This window comes from Balaenoptera borealis (genome assembly GCF_965194805.1).
Source record: "Balaenoptera borealis genome assembly, chromosome: 10".
Classification (NCBI taxonomy): domain Eukaryota; kingdom Metazoa; phylum Chordata; class Mammalia; order Artiodactyla; family Balaenopteridae; genus Balaenoptera; species Balaenoptera borealis.
Window position 1 is genome coordinate 88,219,356 of NC_138874.1, and position 16,867 is coordinate 88,236,222.

At 52.8% G+C, this 16,867-nt stretch overlaps 2 protein-coding genes across 13 annotated transcripts in view; both read left to right on the plus strand.

Moving 5' to 3' along the window:
• UBTD1 (ubiquitin domain containing 1) overlaps nt 1-5,096 on the plus strand; it is a 51,423-nt gene extending 46,327 nt beyond the window's left edge. For 9 of the 12 annotated variants that reach the window (XM_082406583.1, XM_082406586.1, XM_082406587.1 and 6 more), the window contains 2 exons: nt 2,387-2,614; nt 3,992-5,096. In XM_082406583.1, coding sequence (XP_082262709.1) covers nt 2,387-2,614; nt 3,992-4,377 — 614 coding nt within the window. In that variant the 3' untranslated portion in view covers nt 4,378-5,096. Of the gene's footprint in view, nt 1-878; nt 1,085-2,386; nt 2,615-3,991 lie in introns of all 12 variants that reach the window. The other 3 variants (XM_082406577.1, XM_082406581.1, XM_082406582.1) reach the window with 1 other exon arrangement.
• Nucleotides 5,097-6,692: 1,596 nt separating this feature from the next.
• ANKRD2 (ankyrin repeat domain 2) lies at nt 6,693-16,657 on the plus strand. Its single transcript, XM_082408173.1, has 9 exons — nt 6,693-6,817; nt 10,027-10,128; nt 11,733-11,891; nt 12,000-12,107; nt 13,609-13,707; nt 14,079-14,177; nt 14,997-15,095; nt 15,206-15,304; nt 16,354-16,657. The coding sequence occupies exons 1-9, from the start codon at nt 6,743-6,745 to the stop codon at nt 16,501-16,503; spliced, it is 990 nt and encodes a 329-aa protein (XP_082264299.1). The 5' UTR covers nt 6,693-6,742; the 3' UTR covers nt 16,504-16,657.
• Nucleotides 16,658-16,867: the final 210 nt, after the last annotated feature.

Sequence of the window (16,867 nt, forward strand, 5' to 3'; positions counted from 1 at the left end):
CGGGCTTCAGGAGTTGCAGCACGCGGGCTCAGTAGTTGTGGCTCGTGGGCTCTAGAGCACAGGCTCAGTAGTTGTGGTGCACGGGCTTAGTTGCTCCACGGCATGTGGGATCTTCCCGGACCAGGGCTCGAACCCATGTCCCCTGCATTGGCAGGCAGATTCTTTTTTTTTTTTTTTTTAAATATTTATTTATTTATTTATTTTTGGCTGTGTTGGGTCTTCGTTTCTGTGCGAGGGCTTTCTCTAGTTGCGGCAAGTGGGGGCCACTCTTCATTGCGGTGCACGGGCCTCTCACTATTGCGGCCTCTCTTATTGCGGAGCACAGGCTCCAGACGCGCAGGCTCAGTAGTTGTGGCTCACGGGCCTAGTTGCTCCGCGGCATGTGGGATCTTCCCAGACCAGGGCTCGAACCTGTGTCCCCTGCATTGGCAGGCAGATTCTTAACCACTGCGCCACCAGGGAAGTCCCGCGCCACCTGGCTTTGATTTTTGTGGCTGGCGTGAGGTAGGGCTCCTGTTTCATGTTTTTCTGTATGGAGAACCTGTAGTCCCAACACCATTTATCAGTAGCCCATTATAAAGAAAAATCTCTAGTGTTTCTCCTCTACTGCTCACACAGAATACTTCTGATGACAGTTATGTGGGTGTTTTTCCCATACCCTCTTCATATTTTTAAGGCTCTCATTTCTTAAACTCAGTTATTTTGTAATCTGTGTCTGATAAATCCCATATCTGAAGTCTTTGTGAGTCTGATTCTTTTGCCTGTTGTTTTTGCTGGCTCAGACTCATCTTGCCTTGTTTCTTTGTATGCTGTGATTAAAAAACAAAAACAAAAAAACAATGACCTTATTATTTATTTTTCTTGGAACTTCATTTCAGGAATTCTTTGAGGCCTGGTTTGAAGTTATTTTCCTACAAAGAGGATTTGCATTTCCTTCGGCTAACCCAGGAACACTTCAGATTAAATGTCTGGCTTGAGAGTTTTCTGTCTGCACTGGTAACGGCAAACCCACAGGAGGGCCGTTTGTGGATTCAGTCTGACCTGAGGTGGAACTCTCACTCTGTCACTTACTGTGTGACCTCGGGCAAGTCATTTAATCTCTCTGCCTGTCCCATCATCTGTGAAGTAGTAATAATAACACCTACCACCTAAAGCCATTGGAAGGGTGAAATGGGATGATATATATAAGTATAAAGTGCTTACACAGTTTTCTTTCACACAGTTGGTAGACAGTGAATGTCCTTCTCTTCCCCTGAGGAGCCGCCACTCCTGCCCCAGCCCATGGGGGCAGTCCTCAGCTTTAGTTCCGCATCTCACCCGGGATCTGAGTTATAGCGGGAGCCAAGTACTTTAGACCTCACTCCTGTGGCTCCTTCTGCCTTTAGCTTTGAGGTGACTGAGCTTCCTAAAGCCTTTGAGAGATGCTTCTTCCCTCAATCTTGACTGAGGTCTGGAGTTGTCTTGGAGCTGGGTAACAAGAATGATGACATTTAACAGAATTCTTTTCTTCTTCAGAGGCGCAGGGTTTTTTTTGGTTGGTTGGTTATGGTTCTAAAAATATTCTTTGTAACTTTATAGTGGAACATTAATAACAAGACATTAAAAATGTTTATAATTTTTAGTCATGGGAATATACATGGACAGTAATATAAGTGTGAAATAAACAGAAAGTTGTATATTGGCATGAAAACATTTTAAATCCTCTTTATAACAAGGAATATTTTAAAAATAAATTGTATGATATGAGCCCAACTCTACTGAGAAAAATGGGGGAAAGAAAGCTGGAAGGAAATATGTCTAAGTGTCAGCAGTGGTTACTTCTGAATGGTGGAACTCTTAAGTAAGTTTTCCCCAATGGCAGCACAGTACAGACAGTGGTCAGAGGGTGGCCTTCTGAGTCAGAAAGCCTGGCATTAAATTGGTACCTGTGTGGCTTTAGACCAATGACAAGCTCTTTGGGTCTTAGTTTCACCATCTGCCGGGTCATTTTGAGGCTAAAATGCCTAGCCTGTGATCTGGCACAAGCTGGCTCTGTAAACAGTGGGAGTTATTTTTTTCAGATTTTAAATTTTTTATATTCTTTACAGATTTTAAAAATACTGAACACATCCTACTTTATTATCAAAGAGAGAGAGTAAAATTAAGACTTAAACAGCAGCAGCAACAACAACAAAGGCAGTATATGCTGCGTTTGCTAACAGAAGTGGTTTACACCCCCAGGTTGGGTGTGTGCAGTTTCCAGACTCTTCTCTGACTCCAGGAAAGGGCCCAGAGACCCGAATGCTCAGGAGCCACTGCAGTGAGGGCCAGGGAGGCAGGGCTGGGAGAGGGTGGACCACAGCCCTGGCTTTCTAGATGCTGAGCTTCTCCCTTCTGTCCTGCCCAGGACGCAACGAGCCCCTGAAGAAGGAGCGGCTGAAGTGGAAGAGCGACTACCCAATGACCGATGGGCAGCTGCGGAGCAAGAGGGATGAGTTCTGGGACACAGCGCCCGCCTTCGAGGGCCGCAAGGAGATCTGGGACGCCCTCAAGGCTGCCGCCTACGCAGCCGAGGCCAACGACCACGAGCTGGCTCAGGCCATCCTGGACGGAGCCAGCATCACCTTGCCTCATGGTGAGCGGGCAGGGCGGGGGCTTTCCTCACCGGAGCGAGGGGGCCGTCAGGGTGGAGGAGGGCCAGTGGCCAGCCCCATGTCAGGAGCTTCCATCCAGGCTGGTGGGTGACAGGGGTGGCTAGTCGCTTGTTCATTCAAGCAGCCCTCATGAACATGGTCCAGGAGTGGGACACCAAGAAAAATGAGACACAGTCCCCGTTTGCCTAACGAGGGCGTGGAAAGACACCAGCAAACCTCAAGGCAGTGTGATGAGAGCAAGCTGAAGATTGCTCAGGGCCCTTTGAGATCCCAGCACATCTCGGGTAACAACCTTCTGTTGAGTATAATTATGTGCTGGGCACCGAGCTAGAAGCTTCTACTGCATTATCTCATTTAATTTCATAATGGCCCCTGGGACTATGTAAAGCAGAGGGCAACAGTGGAAACTCTATAGAGTCAGAGACTGGGTTTTAACCGAGTGTCTCTTTCCTAGCTATGTGACCGTGAGCGTCTTGAATTTAAAGCCTCAGTGACTAAACAATTATAAAGTGGTGATACCAACCTCATAGGATGGCTGTTAGGATTCAACAAGATACACATAACATCATTTAGTCCAGTCCCAGCACTTAGTAGGTGCTCAAGATACAGTAGATATCAATATATTACTACACGTAATACATTGTACAAGTAAGAAGATTGAGGCCCACTGGGTATAAGTCATGAAAAGCAGGGCCTATGCTATTTCATTCATCCTTGTAACCCCAGCACCCAGCACATATGCTCAGGAAGGAGTTGTTGAATGAACAAATGAAAAGTTAAGTAATTTTCTAAGGTTGAATGAGCCAGTACCTGGTGGAGCCAGAACGTCAGCCCAGGTCTTCCTGCCTCTACCTCGAGCTCCCACCAGCTGTCCCAGGAAGACCTGCCTGTAGGGTGGGTTTGAGGACTGTGGGATGACCGTGACAGGTGTATCAGTCTGCTCAGCCTGCTATAGCAAAATACTGCAGACTGGGTAGCTTATTAAACAACAGAAATTTAGTTCTGGAGTCCGAGAAGCCCAAGATCAAGGTGGCTGCTGATTTGGTTTTTGGTGAGAGCTCTCTTCCTGGCTTGTAGATGGCCACCTGCTCTCTATGTCCTCATTGTGGGAGAAGAGAGAGAGCTTGAGCTTTCTGGTGTCTCTTCTTGTAAGCGCACTAACCCTTACCGGATCAGGGCCCCACCTATATGACCTCATTTAACCTTAATTACTCCCATATAGGCTCCTATCTCCAAATACAGTGACACTGGGGTGGGTGGGGTTAGGGCTTCAATACATGAAATTGGTGGAGGGGACACAAGTTAATCCATATCAGTTGGTCCCCAAGCCGACTCTGACCACCCTGCCTTTCCCACAGGCACCCTCTGTGAATGCTACGATGAGCTGGGCAATCGCTACCAGCTGCCCATCTACTGCCTGTCGCCACCCGTGAACCTGCTTCTTGAGCACACTGAGGAGGAGAGCCTGGAGCCCCCCGAGCCCACCCCCAGTGTGCGCCGAGAGTTCCCGCTGAAGGTACGCCTCTCCACGGGCAAGGACGTGAGGCTCAGCGCCAGCCTGCCTGACACGGTGGGGCAGCTCAAGAGGCAGCTGCACACCCAGGAGGGCATCGAGCCATCCTGGCAGCGATGGTTCTTCTCTGGAAAGCTGCTCACAGATCGCACGCGGCTCCAGGAAACCAAGATCCAGAAAGATTTTGTCATCCAGGTCATCATTAACCAGCCCCCGCTGCCCCAGGACTGAGGAGCCCACGGACCCCTGGGCAGAGAGACCAGGGAAGGCCTCTGCAGGGCTGAGAGGCCTCCCGGCTGGAGCACTAGTCACCCCCACCCTGCCGCTGCCTTTGAGAGCCGTTCTTTTCTCCGGGGAGCCTCCCGTGTATGGCTGCCGGGCGAGCCCTGGGGGGACCCTGCTTCCCAGGGACTCCATGGGCCACCAGTGCCCAGCACGCAGGAAACAGTGTGCTGCCACACACAGGCCTTGCCAACCTTGTCAGAGTAAAGGCAAACCAGGGTCCTCCACCCTGCCTCTCTCCCGCGGCAGGTTCAAGCCACGAGGGCCAGCCCGGAGGCCCCTGGAGCCCAGATCTGTCATCTGGTGCTGCCGGCTGTGCTCACTCCGGTTTTCTGCTCAGGGTCTGAAGCAGCTGCTGTCTCCCTCCCTTGCCCTTACCCCCTGACTCTGCCCTGGGCCCAGTGCCAGCCCCCCAGAGGGGAGGGGACCACTCGTGAGCCCCGGGGGTGGGGAGCCCGAGGCCGGCCTCTGCCTCTCCCGGCCCCCAGCACAGCTGGCAGAGATGAGGTGGTGGCCGATGGCTGGGCTGTCGTGGCAGAGGCCTGCACAGGGCCATCTCCTGGCTGTAACCCCGGCAGTGGGGGGTCTGCAGCCCGCTCACGGCCCCGCAGCAGGTCCCTGTGTGCAGACACGTCTGCATATTTATCAATAAAGCCTTTTGCTCCTTCCTTCTCTCTTGCCTGGCTTTGACTTTGGGTTCTCCTGTAGCTCTCTGGAGCCCTGGAGCCAGTTCTGGGGTGGGAGCAGGTAGGTGCACGGCCTCCCCAGCTGCTCTGGGTAGAGCAGCTACTGCTCCGTACTCTCCACCGCAGGGAGTACGGTGGAGCGAGCCGTGAACTGCCAGTATGCGGGCCTGTGTTCTCGTGGGTCCTCCAGAAAAGCCACTTAACCTCCGAACCCGCGTTGCTTGTCTTTAAAGTGGAGGTGATGCCACCTGCCCTGCCTCCCCTCTCAGGTGCTGGCAGGATTAAATGGGATAACAGATGTGAACTCGCTTTGAAAGCGATGGCAGCACCTCGGGAAGGTGGCGTTAGTTACCTGCTGCTCTGCTCCTGCAGCACGAGGGTGCTGGCTTCCGGCTCCAGCCCCCCGAGCCGGACCCTCAGGACTGAGATGTGTGCGGATGTCCTGCAGATGCTGCATGCACCCCTGGCGACGTGAAAGCAAAATCTCTGATGAATTTCGATGATGAGCCTGTGTCCGCTTGCCAGCAAGGGAACCAGAGGGAAGAAGGAGCCGGGTCTTGTGCTTCCTTAGGGGAAAATGTGCACGTAAGCAGAGAGGGGGACCTTAGATAAGGTGGTTTAGCTAAGGGCAGGCCACGTGAGTGTCACAGAACCACAGGGCTGTGGTGTCTGTGGTTCCCTGGCAGGTTCAGCGTGGGTCGTGGTGACCCAGGGCTCGCTCCCACAGTTCCAGGTGTGCAACTGAGCAGTACAGGTCTGCTGCTTCTCCAGTTGAGAGTATTTTTGTTTCTCAGTGAGCACGACCACCGGTCAGGGTGGCCTGACTGGGAATCCGGGGAGGGAAGGGTGATCAGTCAGAGCTGGTGTCTTCATCAGCGGGGTTTGGCACTGCATTCCAGCCCTTCCAGTGGCTCCTTGAAGCAAGACCCTGTAAGTCCCACAGAGGCCCCCTGCGACAGACTGATGGGTGAGGTTTGTCAGGGACAAGTGGACTTGCAGCCAAATGCAGCGGTGCTTCACTAGGGGCCACTGTGGGACCCCAGAGAGGCAAAGGCCTGCGCGAGCTGCGGGCAAAGAGGGAGGCGGCTGCCCTTACCTCCACCCACCGCCTGGCACTCCAGCCCAGATGAGACAGAGTCTTGCCCCTTCCCAGAGCACACAGGGCCTGTTCACGGGACAGCCTGGGGATGCGGGCTTATCCTGGGTCCCCACATTTGGCCTTTAGGTTCCCTCACTGGCACTGGCTGGGCAGGGTTTCCAGGCGTCCAGCAGGTGGCACTGCCATCAGGGCTAAGAGCAGCCGGCGATCCTGTGTGCAGCGCGGCTGCCCGGCCCATCTGGGCCACAGCGCTCAGGACAGAGGCTGGGCAGGCTCCTTCCCGCAGTCCCTGCTCTCGGGGCACTAGGCCCTCCGGCTCCAATAGGCCAGGGGTTGCGGGGCGGCAACTGTCCCTGCCTCCTCCTGCTCCTTGGGGCTGCCTGGGGTGAAGGTGACAGGTCAGGGAGGCAGCTGGAGAATTGGGCCGGTGAGCTCATGGCAAAGGCACCTAGCGGGGCGGGGGTGGGAGCCCTGGCATATAAAGCCCGTGGGGCCCCGGGGCCTGCAGGGGCGGGTTGCGCACGGTACCATGGCGGGCTCCGAGGAGGTGCAGAAGGCCACGGCACTCATCGAGGAGCGGCTGGCACAGGAGGAGGAGAATGAGGTAGGGTGGGGTGTGGGGCCCAAGGGGGCTCTGAGGAGACCCAGCTCTGCTGTCAAGGGAAGGAAGAGCCTGGCCGCCGTACCTGGCAGGAAGGAGGACAGGTGTCCCCAGGGGCCCAGCTGGCTCTCCTGCAGGGTGCTCCTGAGAGGGGGCTGCTGGCAGTGGGAGACCGAGGCTTCAGCCCCCAAATCTGAGAGACAGTGGAGTGGACGAGCCAAGCTGGGTTCCCCGAGACCCTGTCCCCCCACCTGGGCCTCAAGGAGACAGGCTGAGCTGCACAGAGCAGACAGCTGGGATGCTGCCTGCGGGTTGGGGCCCTGAGGTCCCCCAGCTGCCGGCTGGGAGGCTGGGACAGGAGAAACTCCAGTGTCTGGTCCCTGAGGAAGGAGAAAGACCGGGAGCAGAGTGAGAAAGGGATGCTGGCAAAGGAAGCATGGGTTCTCTAGGACCACCAGCCACACCCGGGGAAGCGTCTGAGCGTGGGGCTCAGGGCAATTGCATTTTCTCTGGAATAAAGAAGTCGGAAAAAAAAAAAAAAAAAAAAAAGAAGTCGGGGAGGAGGGTGCAGGCTGGTCCTACTCTTCATTTTATGGAAACGAATACTTGACCTAGAGTCTACTCTTCCAAGAGCCCAGTGCTGGGAGGAATGAGAGGCTCGGGAAGGTCAGCCCCTGCCTCCTCTTTACCAGCTCTGCGTTCATTTTAGCCGACATCTGTCAGGGGCACGGTCAACTAAGAAACAAGGCAAAGTGGAAAAGGGTGAAATAGAGATGTAACTCAGAAGTGAGGGAGCACGAAGGGAGGGTGAGGCATGCCGACTGTGGGCCCTCGAGGACCTCTCTGTGGACAGGAGGGCATTTGAGCCAGGCCTTCAAGGATGGCCCTTGAATGATGGAGGCCAGGAGGGGGGAGAGTATTCCAGGCTAAGGAAACAACAGGTGCCTGTCGTTAGGGTGAGTGGATGCATGACTGTCGGAGAAAGTCTGGCAGGAGGGGCTGAGGCTGGGAAGGGAGGCAGGGCACAAACCAGACAGTGAGGGCCACGTGAAAGATACTTATTCTGTGGGCAGTGGGGAGCCACTGCATGTTGTTGAGTGAGGCACAGTGGTGCCACCTGACCTGTTTCGGGAAGGCAGCTCTGACAGCCCTGAGAAGGACTTGGAGGGGGAAAGACTGGCCCTAACAGGAATGGGAGGGAGGAGATAAATCAGTGTAGAAGTAGACTCCATTCAAAAAAGGAAGAGTGACTGAATGGAGGTGAGGAAGAGGGAAGGATCAGGACTCTGGTGGAAGAAGAGATGAGGACTAGGGAAGGGAGGGGAGGTTTGGCTGGGAAGGGCCTGGACTGAGCCTGCTGAGTCCCTGCCAGCGCATCCCTGGATCTCCAGGAATGCCATTTCTCACTCCCCCAAGGGCATGTGCACCAGGGCCAGGCAGGTGAGTCATGTTGCTGGGCCATTTCTGGAGTGCTGCCACTGGACACAGAGACCTTCAGCAAGGGGACACGGAGCAGTCCTTATCCATTCATTCATCCAACAAATATAGAGGCAGGGCTGTCAAGGCCCCAGGTGCCCACAGAGCCAGCCTCACCACTGGTGCCTCCTACATGCCAGGCACTGTGCTACGCATTGGACAGGCATGCTCTCATTTCCTCTGTGCAACCATCTATGAAGTAAGGTGGAAGTTTTGTTGGGTTGTGTTTCACCGACAAACACCCAATTCAATAAACATTTCTTGAGCACCTACTGTATGCCAACCTACAGAGACAAATCTGAAGCGAGGGACTATGGAGTCTGGATAAGGCGTGGGCAGGCGTTAAGAGTCCCCAGTTGTTCCCACCAGGCCCCAGCCCAGCAGCATTCTTAGAGGAGAACCTCTGTTCAGCCTGCACCCCCTTCATGGGGTGGGTGGGGAAGGAGGGTCTTGGAGACCAGCCCAGGGGCTGAGGCTCTCTTGCAGGGGCCTTACTGGGCTAGGTCATCACTGAGGACTTGGAGGTGTGCAGAGCTGCTGAGCCCGCCTGCCACCATCCACAAACTCATTCATTCATTTATTCTCCAAACATTTGCTGAGCACCTACTATGTGCTAGCTCTTGTCATCGGTGCTGGGGATGCCAAGATGATTAAGACCAAGCCCGCTCTAGATGCTCCAGGAGCCCAGCCAGGGCCCCACATGCAGTAGTAGCTGAAGCCCTAGGTGATCTTGTCCCTGGGTGAGGATGCAGCGTTTCAGGCGAGGCCGGCACTGGGGAGACCTCAAATGATGTAAGCCTGACATGGAAGGGAGATGCCAGTGGACAACAGAACATTCGAAATAAAGACCTGGAAAATCAGCTCTCAACTGGCACTTGAAGAGTATAACACCGGAGCTCGGTGGCGAACAACAAAGGCAGCTGAGAGCTCTGTAAGGGAGATCATTCCTCCCCAGCTGCCACCTGGACTCAGCACCCTCCAGCCTGGACGAATGTTCCCAGTACCTGGGACTTCAGAGATAGGGGCGCCAGCACTTAACAAAAGAGTGTTTTCCTTTAGAAGAGAGGAGGCGGCCATGAGGAAGTAGTCCAGGCAAGTTGGAGCTACAAGTGGGGAGGAGACTTGGACAGAGTTTCCCCCATATTATTAAAACGAGAATAAGGTTAATACTTAGAGTTCACATCAAGCTGAGAGCTGGGGAGCTGCGGGTCCCACCCCTCAGGTTCCCTGAGAGCAACAGTTTCCATGCTCTAGGATTTCACGGATCAGTAAAATCTGAGGGAAAGAAGTTGGTAACTGACAGAGTTGCCACATTTTTGTATTGTCAAGTAAGCCCACTAAAAAAAAACAACAACAAAAAAACACAAAGCTATCATCTCATCTCAAGTATTTCATCAAAGTGAATTTTAAACGCCAAAAAGAAAAACAAAGCAAAACCTCAGTGCTTGAAAAAAGTGAGTATGTTTAACTTCATGAAAACTCATTCCAGTAGCCCTTGGTCCTGTTTTGCTGGGGACCCAGGGCAGTCAAACACAGGTGTTTGGACTGGGGTTGGGGCCGGGGAGCCCAGCTCTGACCTGGGGCCTCCTGGACCAGACAGGAGTGGGGCAGATGAAGGGCTGGGAGGTCACACAGGAGGAGGTCCTTGGGGTCCTTGAATTCGTTGTGGGCGAGGCTATCTGGCCCCCCAGGCACTGCAGGCAGGCCCGGAACCCGTCCTGTCCTTGGCTCACCAGAAACTCCGAGGAACCACCCATCAGAAGCTGCCCATGGAGATGCTGGTGTTGGAGGATGAGAAGCAGCACAGGCCTCAGAGTCCATCCTTACAAAAGGTTAAGGTAAGTGCTAGGAGAACCCAGTATCTGCGCTCTCAGGAGACAGACCGGGCAGTTACGGCCTTGCTCCTGCGGCAGCTCAGCGCCCCCTGGGAGATGTTAGCGATGCAGCATCTTGGCCCCACCCCATACTTGTGAAGGAGAGCAGAATATGCCACCCCTAAATATACCACTTTGACATACTGATTTTTTTTTTTTAATTTTATTTATTTATTTATTTATTTATTTATTTATTTATTTATGGCTATGTTGGGTCTTCGTTTCTGTGCGCTTCCTCTAGTTGCGGCGAGCGGGGGCCACTCTTCATCGCAGTGCGCGGGCCTCTCACTATCGCGGCCTCTCTTGTTGCGGAGCACAGGCTCCAGACGCGCAGGCTCAGTAGCTGTGGCTCACGGGCTTAGTTGCTCCGCGGCATGTGGGATCTTCCCAGAGCAGGGCTCGAACCCGTGTCCCCGGCATTGGCAGACAGATTCTCAACCACTGCGCCACCAGGGAAGCCCCTGATTATTTTTAATTAAAGTTATCTGAGAAAAAGCCAGTGCAAGGACACTCTGACCCTCCTTTGTTCCCCTGAAAGTAGGAAATAAATCTGCCATGGGAAGTTACCCTCCTTATATCAGGAAAGTAGAACGCTTCCTTATCACTAGATATCAGGAATTCAGGGCTGAGAAGGCTATATAAACAAAACTTGTTTCTTCACTAATTAGTTCCTCCAAAAACAAACTCCTTTGTCTTTTCAATATGACACAAATTTATTGTTTCTTTGTCTAAAATGTGTAAAAGCTGCCTGCTTTGGTCACTTCTTTGAGTCTCATATTTTTATGGACTACCATACATATGAAATTAAATTTGTTTTTCTCCTATTAATCAGTCTTACATCAATTTAATTATTAGACCAGCCAAAGAACTTAGAAGTGAAGAGGGGGGGAAGTTTTCCTCCCCACGCCGGCTAAGTCAGAATCTGCATGTGTACAAGATCCCAGGGGACTCATTTTGGAAGCGGCAGTGATGGGGCAGCCATACAACAGGGCATGATGCAGGTGTTAATGGGCTGGGGGAGGCTGTGTGTGCTGACAGGCGAGATCTCCACGCTGATAGAGAAAAGCAGAGTTTCCAGACCACTGTGTGGATGCATGTCTGAAAGGGCATCAACGGAGCTATGATAGAAGTTCCTCTGGGAGAGAAGGGCTTTCTCTTCAGAGCTTTTATGTTTCTGTATTACCTTTATGGCCAGAGAGAGAGAGAGAGAGAGAGAGAGAGGCAGGGAGGGATGGAGGGAGGGACAGAGAGAGAATTGAATGGAGAGATGAGAATTCGTACCCTGTTCTGGAGGCCTGGGCTAAGAACTGCCCTTGAGATTTCCTCATCAACTCCCCACCCTATGTGGAGCCTTGAAGCTGGGCAGCTCCCAGCCAGCCCCCTCAAGCCCCCCGCGCCTCTGTGTCTCAGTCTCATTGGCTTCACCTAGTCCTAGGCGGCAGAGCTAGACCTGGATTCTTTCTCCCTTGAGAGGCTCTCCCTGTCCTCCACCTCCAGCCTAGCTCAGAGGTCCCCAAGCCCCACATTCTGTGCCCCAGTGCGGGGCTTGATTGGCTATCACCACGCAGGGTCAAGAGCGCGTGCGTAAAACATCCCTAGACCTGCGGAGGGAGATCATCGATGTGGGTGGGATCCAGAACCTCATCCACCTGCGGAAAAAACGCAAGCAGAAGAAGCGGGAAGCCCTGGCAGCCTCCCAGGAGCCACCTCCAGAGCCGGAGCAGATCGTAAGGGTCCTGGGGAGGACACCTGTGTGGGCAGGGGGAGCCGGGGGAGGGGGGAATGGCTCCGATCACAGCGGAGCGGCCTCCAAGGACTGCATTCGCTCTCTCCAGACCGGCCCTGTGGACGCGGAGACATTCCTGAAAGCGGCAGTGCAGGGACAAGTGAAGGTCATTGAGAAGTTCCTGGCAGACGGGGGTTCCCCCGACACCTGCGATCAGGTGATGTTCCCATCGGGCCCTGCACCTGTGCCGGCCTCCCTTTCAGAGCTGACACACCCACCCCGCCCGCTTGTGGATTCTTTGAGAACAGGCGTGGGTGTCCTTTGGGAGGGGGCCCCTCAGAAGATGTGGGATGTCCCCTTCCCCACACAGGAGGTTTTCTAAATCCTTAGACCCTTTCCAACTTGAACCACCTCCAGAGTAATAAACACCTGGATTTTTAGGGGAAAAAATGGAATGGAATCAAATACAGAGTCCAAGACCAGGAGATTTGGACTCGAATCCCACCTGTACCGCTCCCTAGTTCTGTGACCTGTGGCTGGGCCCGTCACCTCTCTGTGCCTGTTTCCTCCTTTGTAAAACTGGCTCCTCCCCTCAGAGCATGTTATGGGGATCAAATAGAATATTAGTGCTTCAATACATATTTATCGAATGAAAAAACTATTAAAGCACATGCTTGGATATGATATTTTGTGTTGCATTGTATATCATCATACTTTTAACAATTATTTTTATCTTATGGTTAAAATATATATATATAAAACATGAGACATGCCAAATAAATTTTAAGTGTACAACTCAGTAACATTAATTACATTTATAATGTTGTGCACCCATCTCCACGATTTTCAAAACGTTTCCATCACCCGTCATACTTCTTTTTGTTTTCCCTGAAACTGCCTCTTTCATACTTTGTAGGATGCTCTCTCGAGATCATATCCTGGGATTGAGCAAATTAATGGTCACCCCCTTCAGCCTGCATTATTGCAGGCTTAGCCTACACGTCCTTTCCACTTTTTAGATTCCAGAGTTTTAATCCTCTTGGTCTATCTAAGCATCTCCTACCTCTGCGCGTTGTGCTAGGTGCTAGGAGCAGAAAACCAAAAAGACCAGGGTTGACAGTAGCTGGGAGACTGATGCACAACTGGATCATTAGAATATGGAAACATATGCCCTCTGGCCTGAGTGTTTCAAGAGACCAAAGCAGAAAGCTGACTGCATTGGAAAGGAAGTTCATTCCCTCCTTGAATCAGTAATCAGGGTGCACCTGCCCATCCTGGCCCTGGGCAAGGCACTCAGGGGAAATAGTCAAGTAAGACTCAGCTTGCCTTTGACTGTCTATCACAGTGGAGGGTTGTCTGGACCCCTGGGACAGCTATGGCCTAGAGGTTTCAAGAAGTCGATGACACTTGAGCTGCATCTTCATGGAGTTACAAGAATTCATCAAGCACTCACAGGGAGTATGGGCAAAATGGGCATTTGGGCACAGGCAACAGCTTGTGTGTTTAGGGGGCAGTGAGAAGGTCAGAGTCCCCAGTGCATAGGAGGCCTCCAAGGCTGGTCCAGATAGAGCATGAAGGAGCTGGCAGAACATGGAAGATATGGGGACCTGGCACAGGGGTCAGAATTGGGCTGGGATAAGGCCTGGGCTCAACTTGGGTGGACGATGGGCTCAGGCCTGGGGCCAGAGTTTAGGCCCTGACAGTTTCTCTGGGGACAGTTCCACCGGACAGCACTGCACCGAGCTTCCCTGGAGGGCCACATGGAGATCCTGGAGAAGCTTCTAGAGAGTGGGGTCACTGTGGACTTCCAGGATCGGGTGAGCAAGAGGGCAGGTATTGGGTGAGGGGCAGGAGGTGGGTCCAGCACTCATAGACTCCCTATCCCTGCAAACCTCCAACCTGGGACATAAACAAGCTGCCTTGGGGGCCAGGCTCCACCTCTAGTATGTTGTATGACCTTGGGGGGGCCCCATCTCCTCCCTGAGCCTCCTCTGTAAATCTGGCTTGGACGAGATGGACCCCAAGGGTTCTTCAGCTCCACTCCATCCATTGCTCAGTCACTGGAGTGGCCCTATCCTTCCCTGGACCTTTGCCCTGGATATCTCCCTGCCCTCTTGGCTGGGGTCCTTTCCCCCAGGGCACTTTCTTCCCTGAAGCTCTGCAATTAGGCTCCACCCTTCCTTTCTAGCTGGACTGCACAGCCATGCATTGGGCCTGCCGTGGGGGCCACTTGGAGGTGGTGAAGCTTCTGCAAAGCCGGGGAGCAGACACCAATGTGAGGGATAAGGTGAGGCCATAATGCTCACAGATGTTGGGGTAGCAGGGTGGAGGGGTGGCGGGGAGAGAAGCAGAGGGTAGAAAAGCAGAGAGCAGGAAGGTAGTGAGCTAGTCTGGTTTCTGGAGTGGCTGCAGAGCCCAGGGATGGGTCCTTGCCATCAACTGCAGCCCCTTGGAGACCACCATCTGGGAATGGGAGCAGGAAGATCAGAGGAGAGGGGAGGAGAAGAGATCCACTATCTGGGTGGCTTTGGGACCCCCCCAAAGATGGATTTGTTCACCCATGCAATCGTTCATCATCCTTCTGTCTGTCTATCCATCCATCCATTCATTTATTCATCTGTTCACTTATTTATTCAACCACCATTTTTAATTCACCCAATCCTTTGTATATAACCTTGAACAAGTGACAGCCTCTGAGCCTCTGTTGCTCATCTATAAAATGCCTTGCAGAGTTCTTGTATAGATTGGATGGGAAAATGTATATAAATTAATTATTTATTCAACATAAGGCTAATGTTTTGTAAGCTTTTGCTGTGCTCATCGCATAGTCATCTCTCAATAAATGGCATCTATTATAATTATTTTAAAAGGGCAGAGGAGTGAGCAGTTGCTCACATCTGGGTGAGAGGGGAATCATAGAAGGCTTCCCCGAGGAGGTGGCATGTAATGCCTTAGAGCTGATCATCAGATAGGGTGATGGGAAATTACAGCGTTTTCTGCCCCTCCTTGGGAGAAGGATTAGGCTAGAGTTAAGACAGCCCCCCCTCCCAGAGGCATCACAGTCCGGGTCCCTTCAGCCAGCATTTCCTGATTCCTCCCCACCCAGCTGCTGAGCACCCCCCTGCATGTGGCAGTCCGGACGGGGCACGTGGAGATTGTGGAACACTTTCTATCCCTGGGCCTGGACATCAATGCCAAAGACAGAGTGAGTGTCTGGGTTCCTTCATGGCCAGCCCCACCATAGGGGGCTCCCTGTGCCCCCTGCGGGCTCCCACATGCCCCCGTGGGCCATGCTGAATGTCTCACTGGTTCTAGGAAGGGGACAGCGCCCTGCATGACGCCGTGAGGCTCAATCGCTACAAAATCATCAAACTGCTGCTCCTGCACGGGGCTGACATGATGAGCAAGAACCTGGTAAGTTCACTCCTTTCCTGATTCAGTAAACAATGTGCACTGCTCTCCTAGGCCCTGTGCTGGGCACTTGGAAGAAATACAGAACTGAGCAAGACTCAGCCGGCCTGCCCTTGGGGCAGTCTCACAGTGGAGGGTTTCTCTGGGCCCCGGGAGATTGGGGGCCCACCCGGCTTCCCAACTCTCTCTATGCTTCTCTACATCCAGAAAATCTAAGTGGAGAAAACAGCCAGGAGGGACAGGAGGAGGATTTCCCAAAGGCCCCCAAGTAGACCACAGGGGGTCCTAATGTCCAGGCTCAGGGAGGCCAAAATCGTGGAGGGACAGAACCAGAAGGAAGCTAAGCACTCAGTCAGCACGATTGTTCCCAGCACCCTGTGTTGGCTCCTGTGATCCTCCAGTTCCTTTAGGAACCTATGTCCCCCCGTCCAAGCTCTTCTTTGGGGCCCAGAGCAATCACAAAAGAGAGGAGAATTGGGTAAGGGAGGACCTTGACTCAAGAAAGGCTGGGGGGTGCAATATAGGGGTAGGGGATTAAGAGGTACAAACTGTTATGTATGATATAAGCTACAAGGATATATTGTACAACACGGAATATAGCAAATATTGTATAATAACTATAAGTGGAGTATAACCTTTAAAAATTGTGAATCACTGTATTGTGCACCTGTAACTTATATAATATTGTACATCAACTATACTTCAATTTTTTTAAAAAAAGCTAGCTATATGAAAGGAAAAAGAGAGGCTGAGGAGATAATGGGAAAGTTAGGAAGATAAGGGGAAGGTGTAAATGAGGGCTTCTCAACCTCACACGTTTTGGGCGGGATAATTCTTTGTCGTGGGGGGGACTGTCCTGTGCATTATCGGATGTTTGAGCGGCATCCCTGGCCTCTACTCAAGATGCCAATAGCATCCCCTCCTCCGGTGTCATAACCAAAAGTGTCTCCAGACATTGCCAGTTGCTCCCAGTTGGGAACGACTGGCGCAGATGAGGGCATCTCTTCGTACAGACTTTGAACGGTGACTAGATATCCTCTTGTTTCCCCCAGAAAGGAAAGACCCCCACAGACCTGGTGCAGCTGTGGCAGGCTGACACCCGGCACGCTCTGCAGCACCCGGAGCCGGGGTCAGAGCAGAACGGGCTGGGGGGGTCTGCCGAGAGTGGGCGGGAGACCCCGCAGCCTGTGCCAGCCCAGTAAACGACTGTCCCAGCCCAGCCAGGCACCTGGCCTGTCCCCTGCGTACAGCCGGAGGGTCATAAGAATGGCCCCCAGAGCTGAGGACCACACCATTCCTCTGTGTACGCCCCGGCACCACCCACAAACTACCGCAATTAAAAAAAAAGTCATTTTTGCTGTGTGTGATGTTCATTTCTATTTGTGCCTGAAATATTTAGGAATGAAGGAAGACTGGGAGCAAGGGTGGGCTCAGGCAAGAGGGGAACTTGGAGCCCTTTGGCCCCCCTGAGCCAGCCCTGCTGCTTTTCCTGACAAGGCCTCTTTTTGCTTCTTTCCTGCCACCCCACTTCCCAAGTCCCAGCGTGGATCAGCTTGCCAGGGCACT

Excerpts from the sequence above, each read along its gene's own strand:
- ANKRD2 (XM_082408173.1), top strand. The coding sequence starts at position 6,743 with ATGGCGGGCTCCGAGGAGGTGCAGAAGGCCACGGCACTCATCGAGGAG. Across the intron at positions 10,129-11,732 it reads CATCCTTACAAAAGGTTAAG|GGTCAAGAGCGCGTGCGTAA; the intron begins GTAAGTGCTAGG and ends ATCACCACGCAG. Across the intron at positions 14,178-14,996 it reads ACACCAATGTGAGGGATAAG|CTGCTGAGCACCCCCCTGCA; the intron begins GTGAGGCCATAA and ends CTCCCCACCCAG.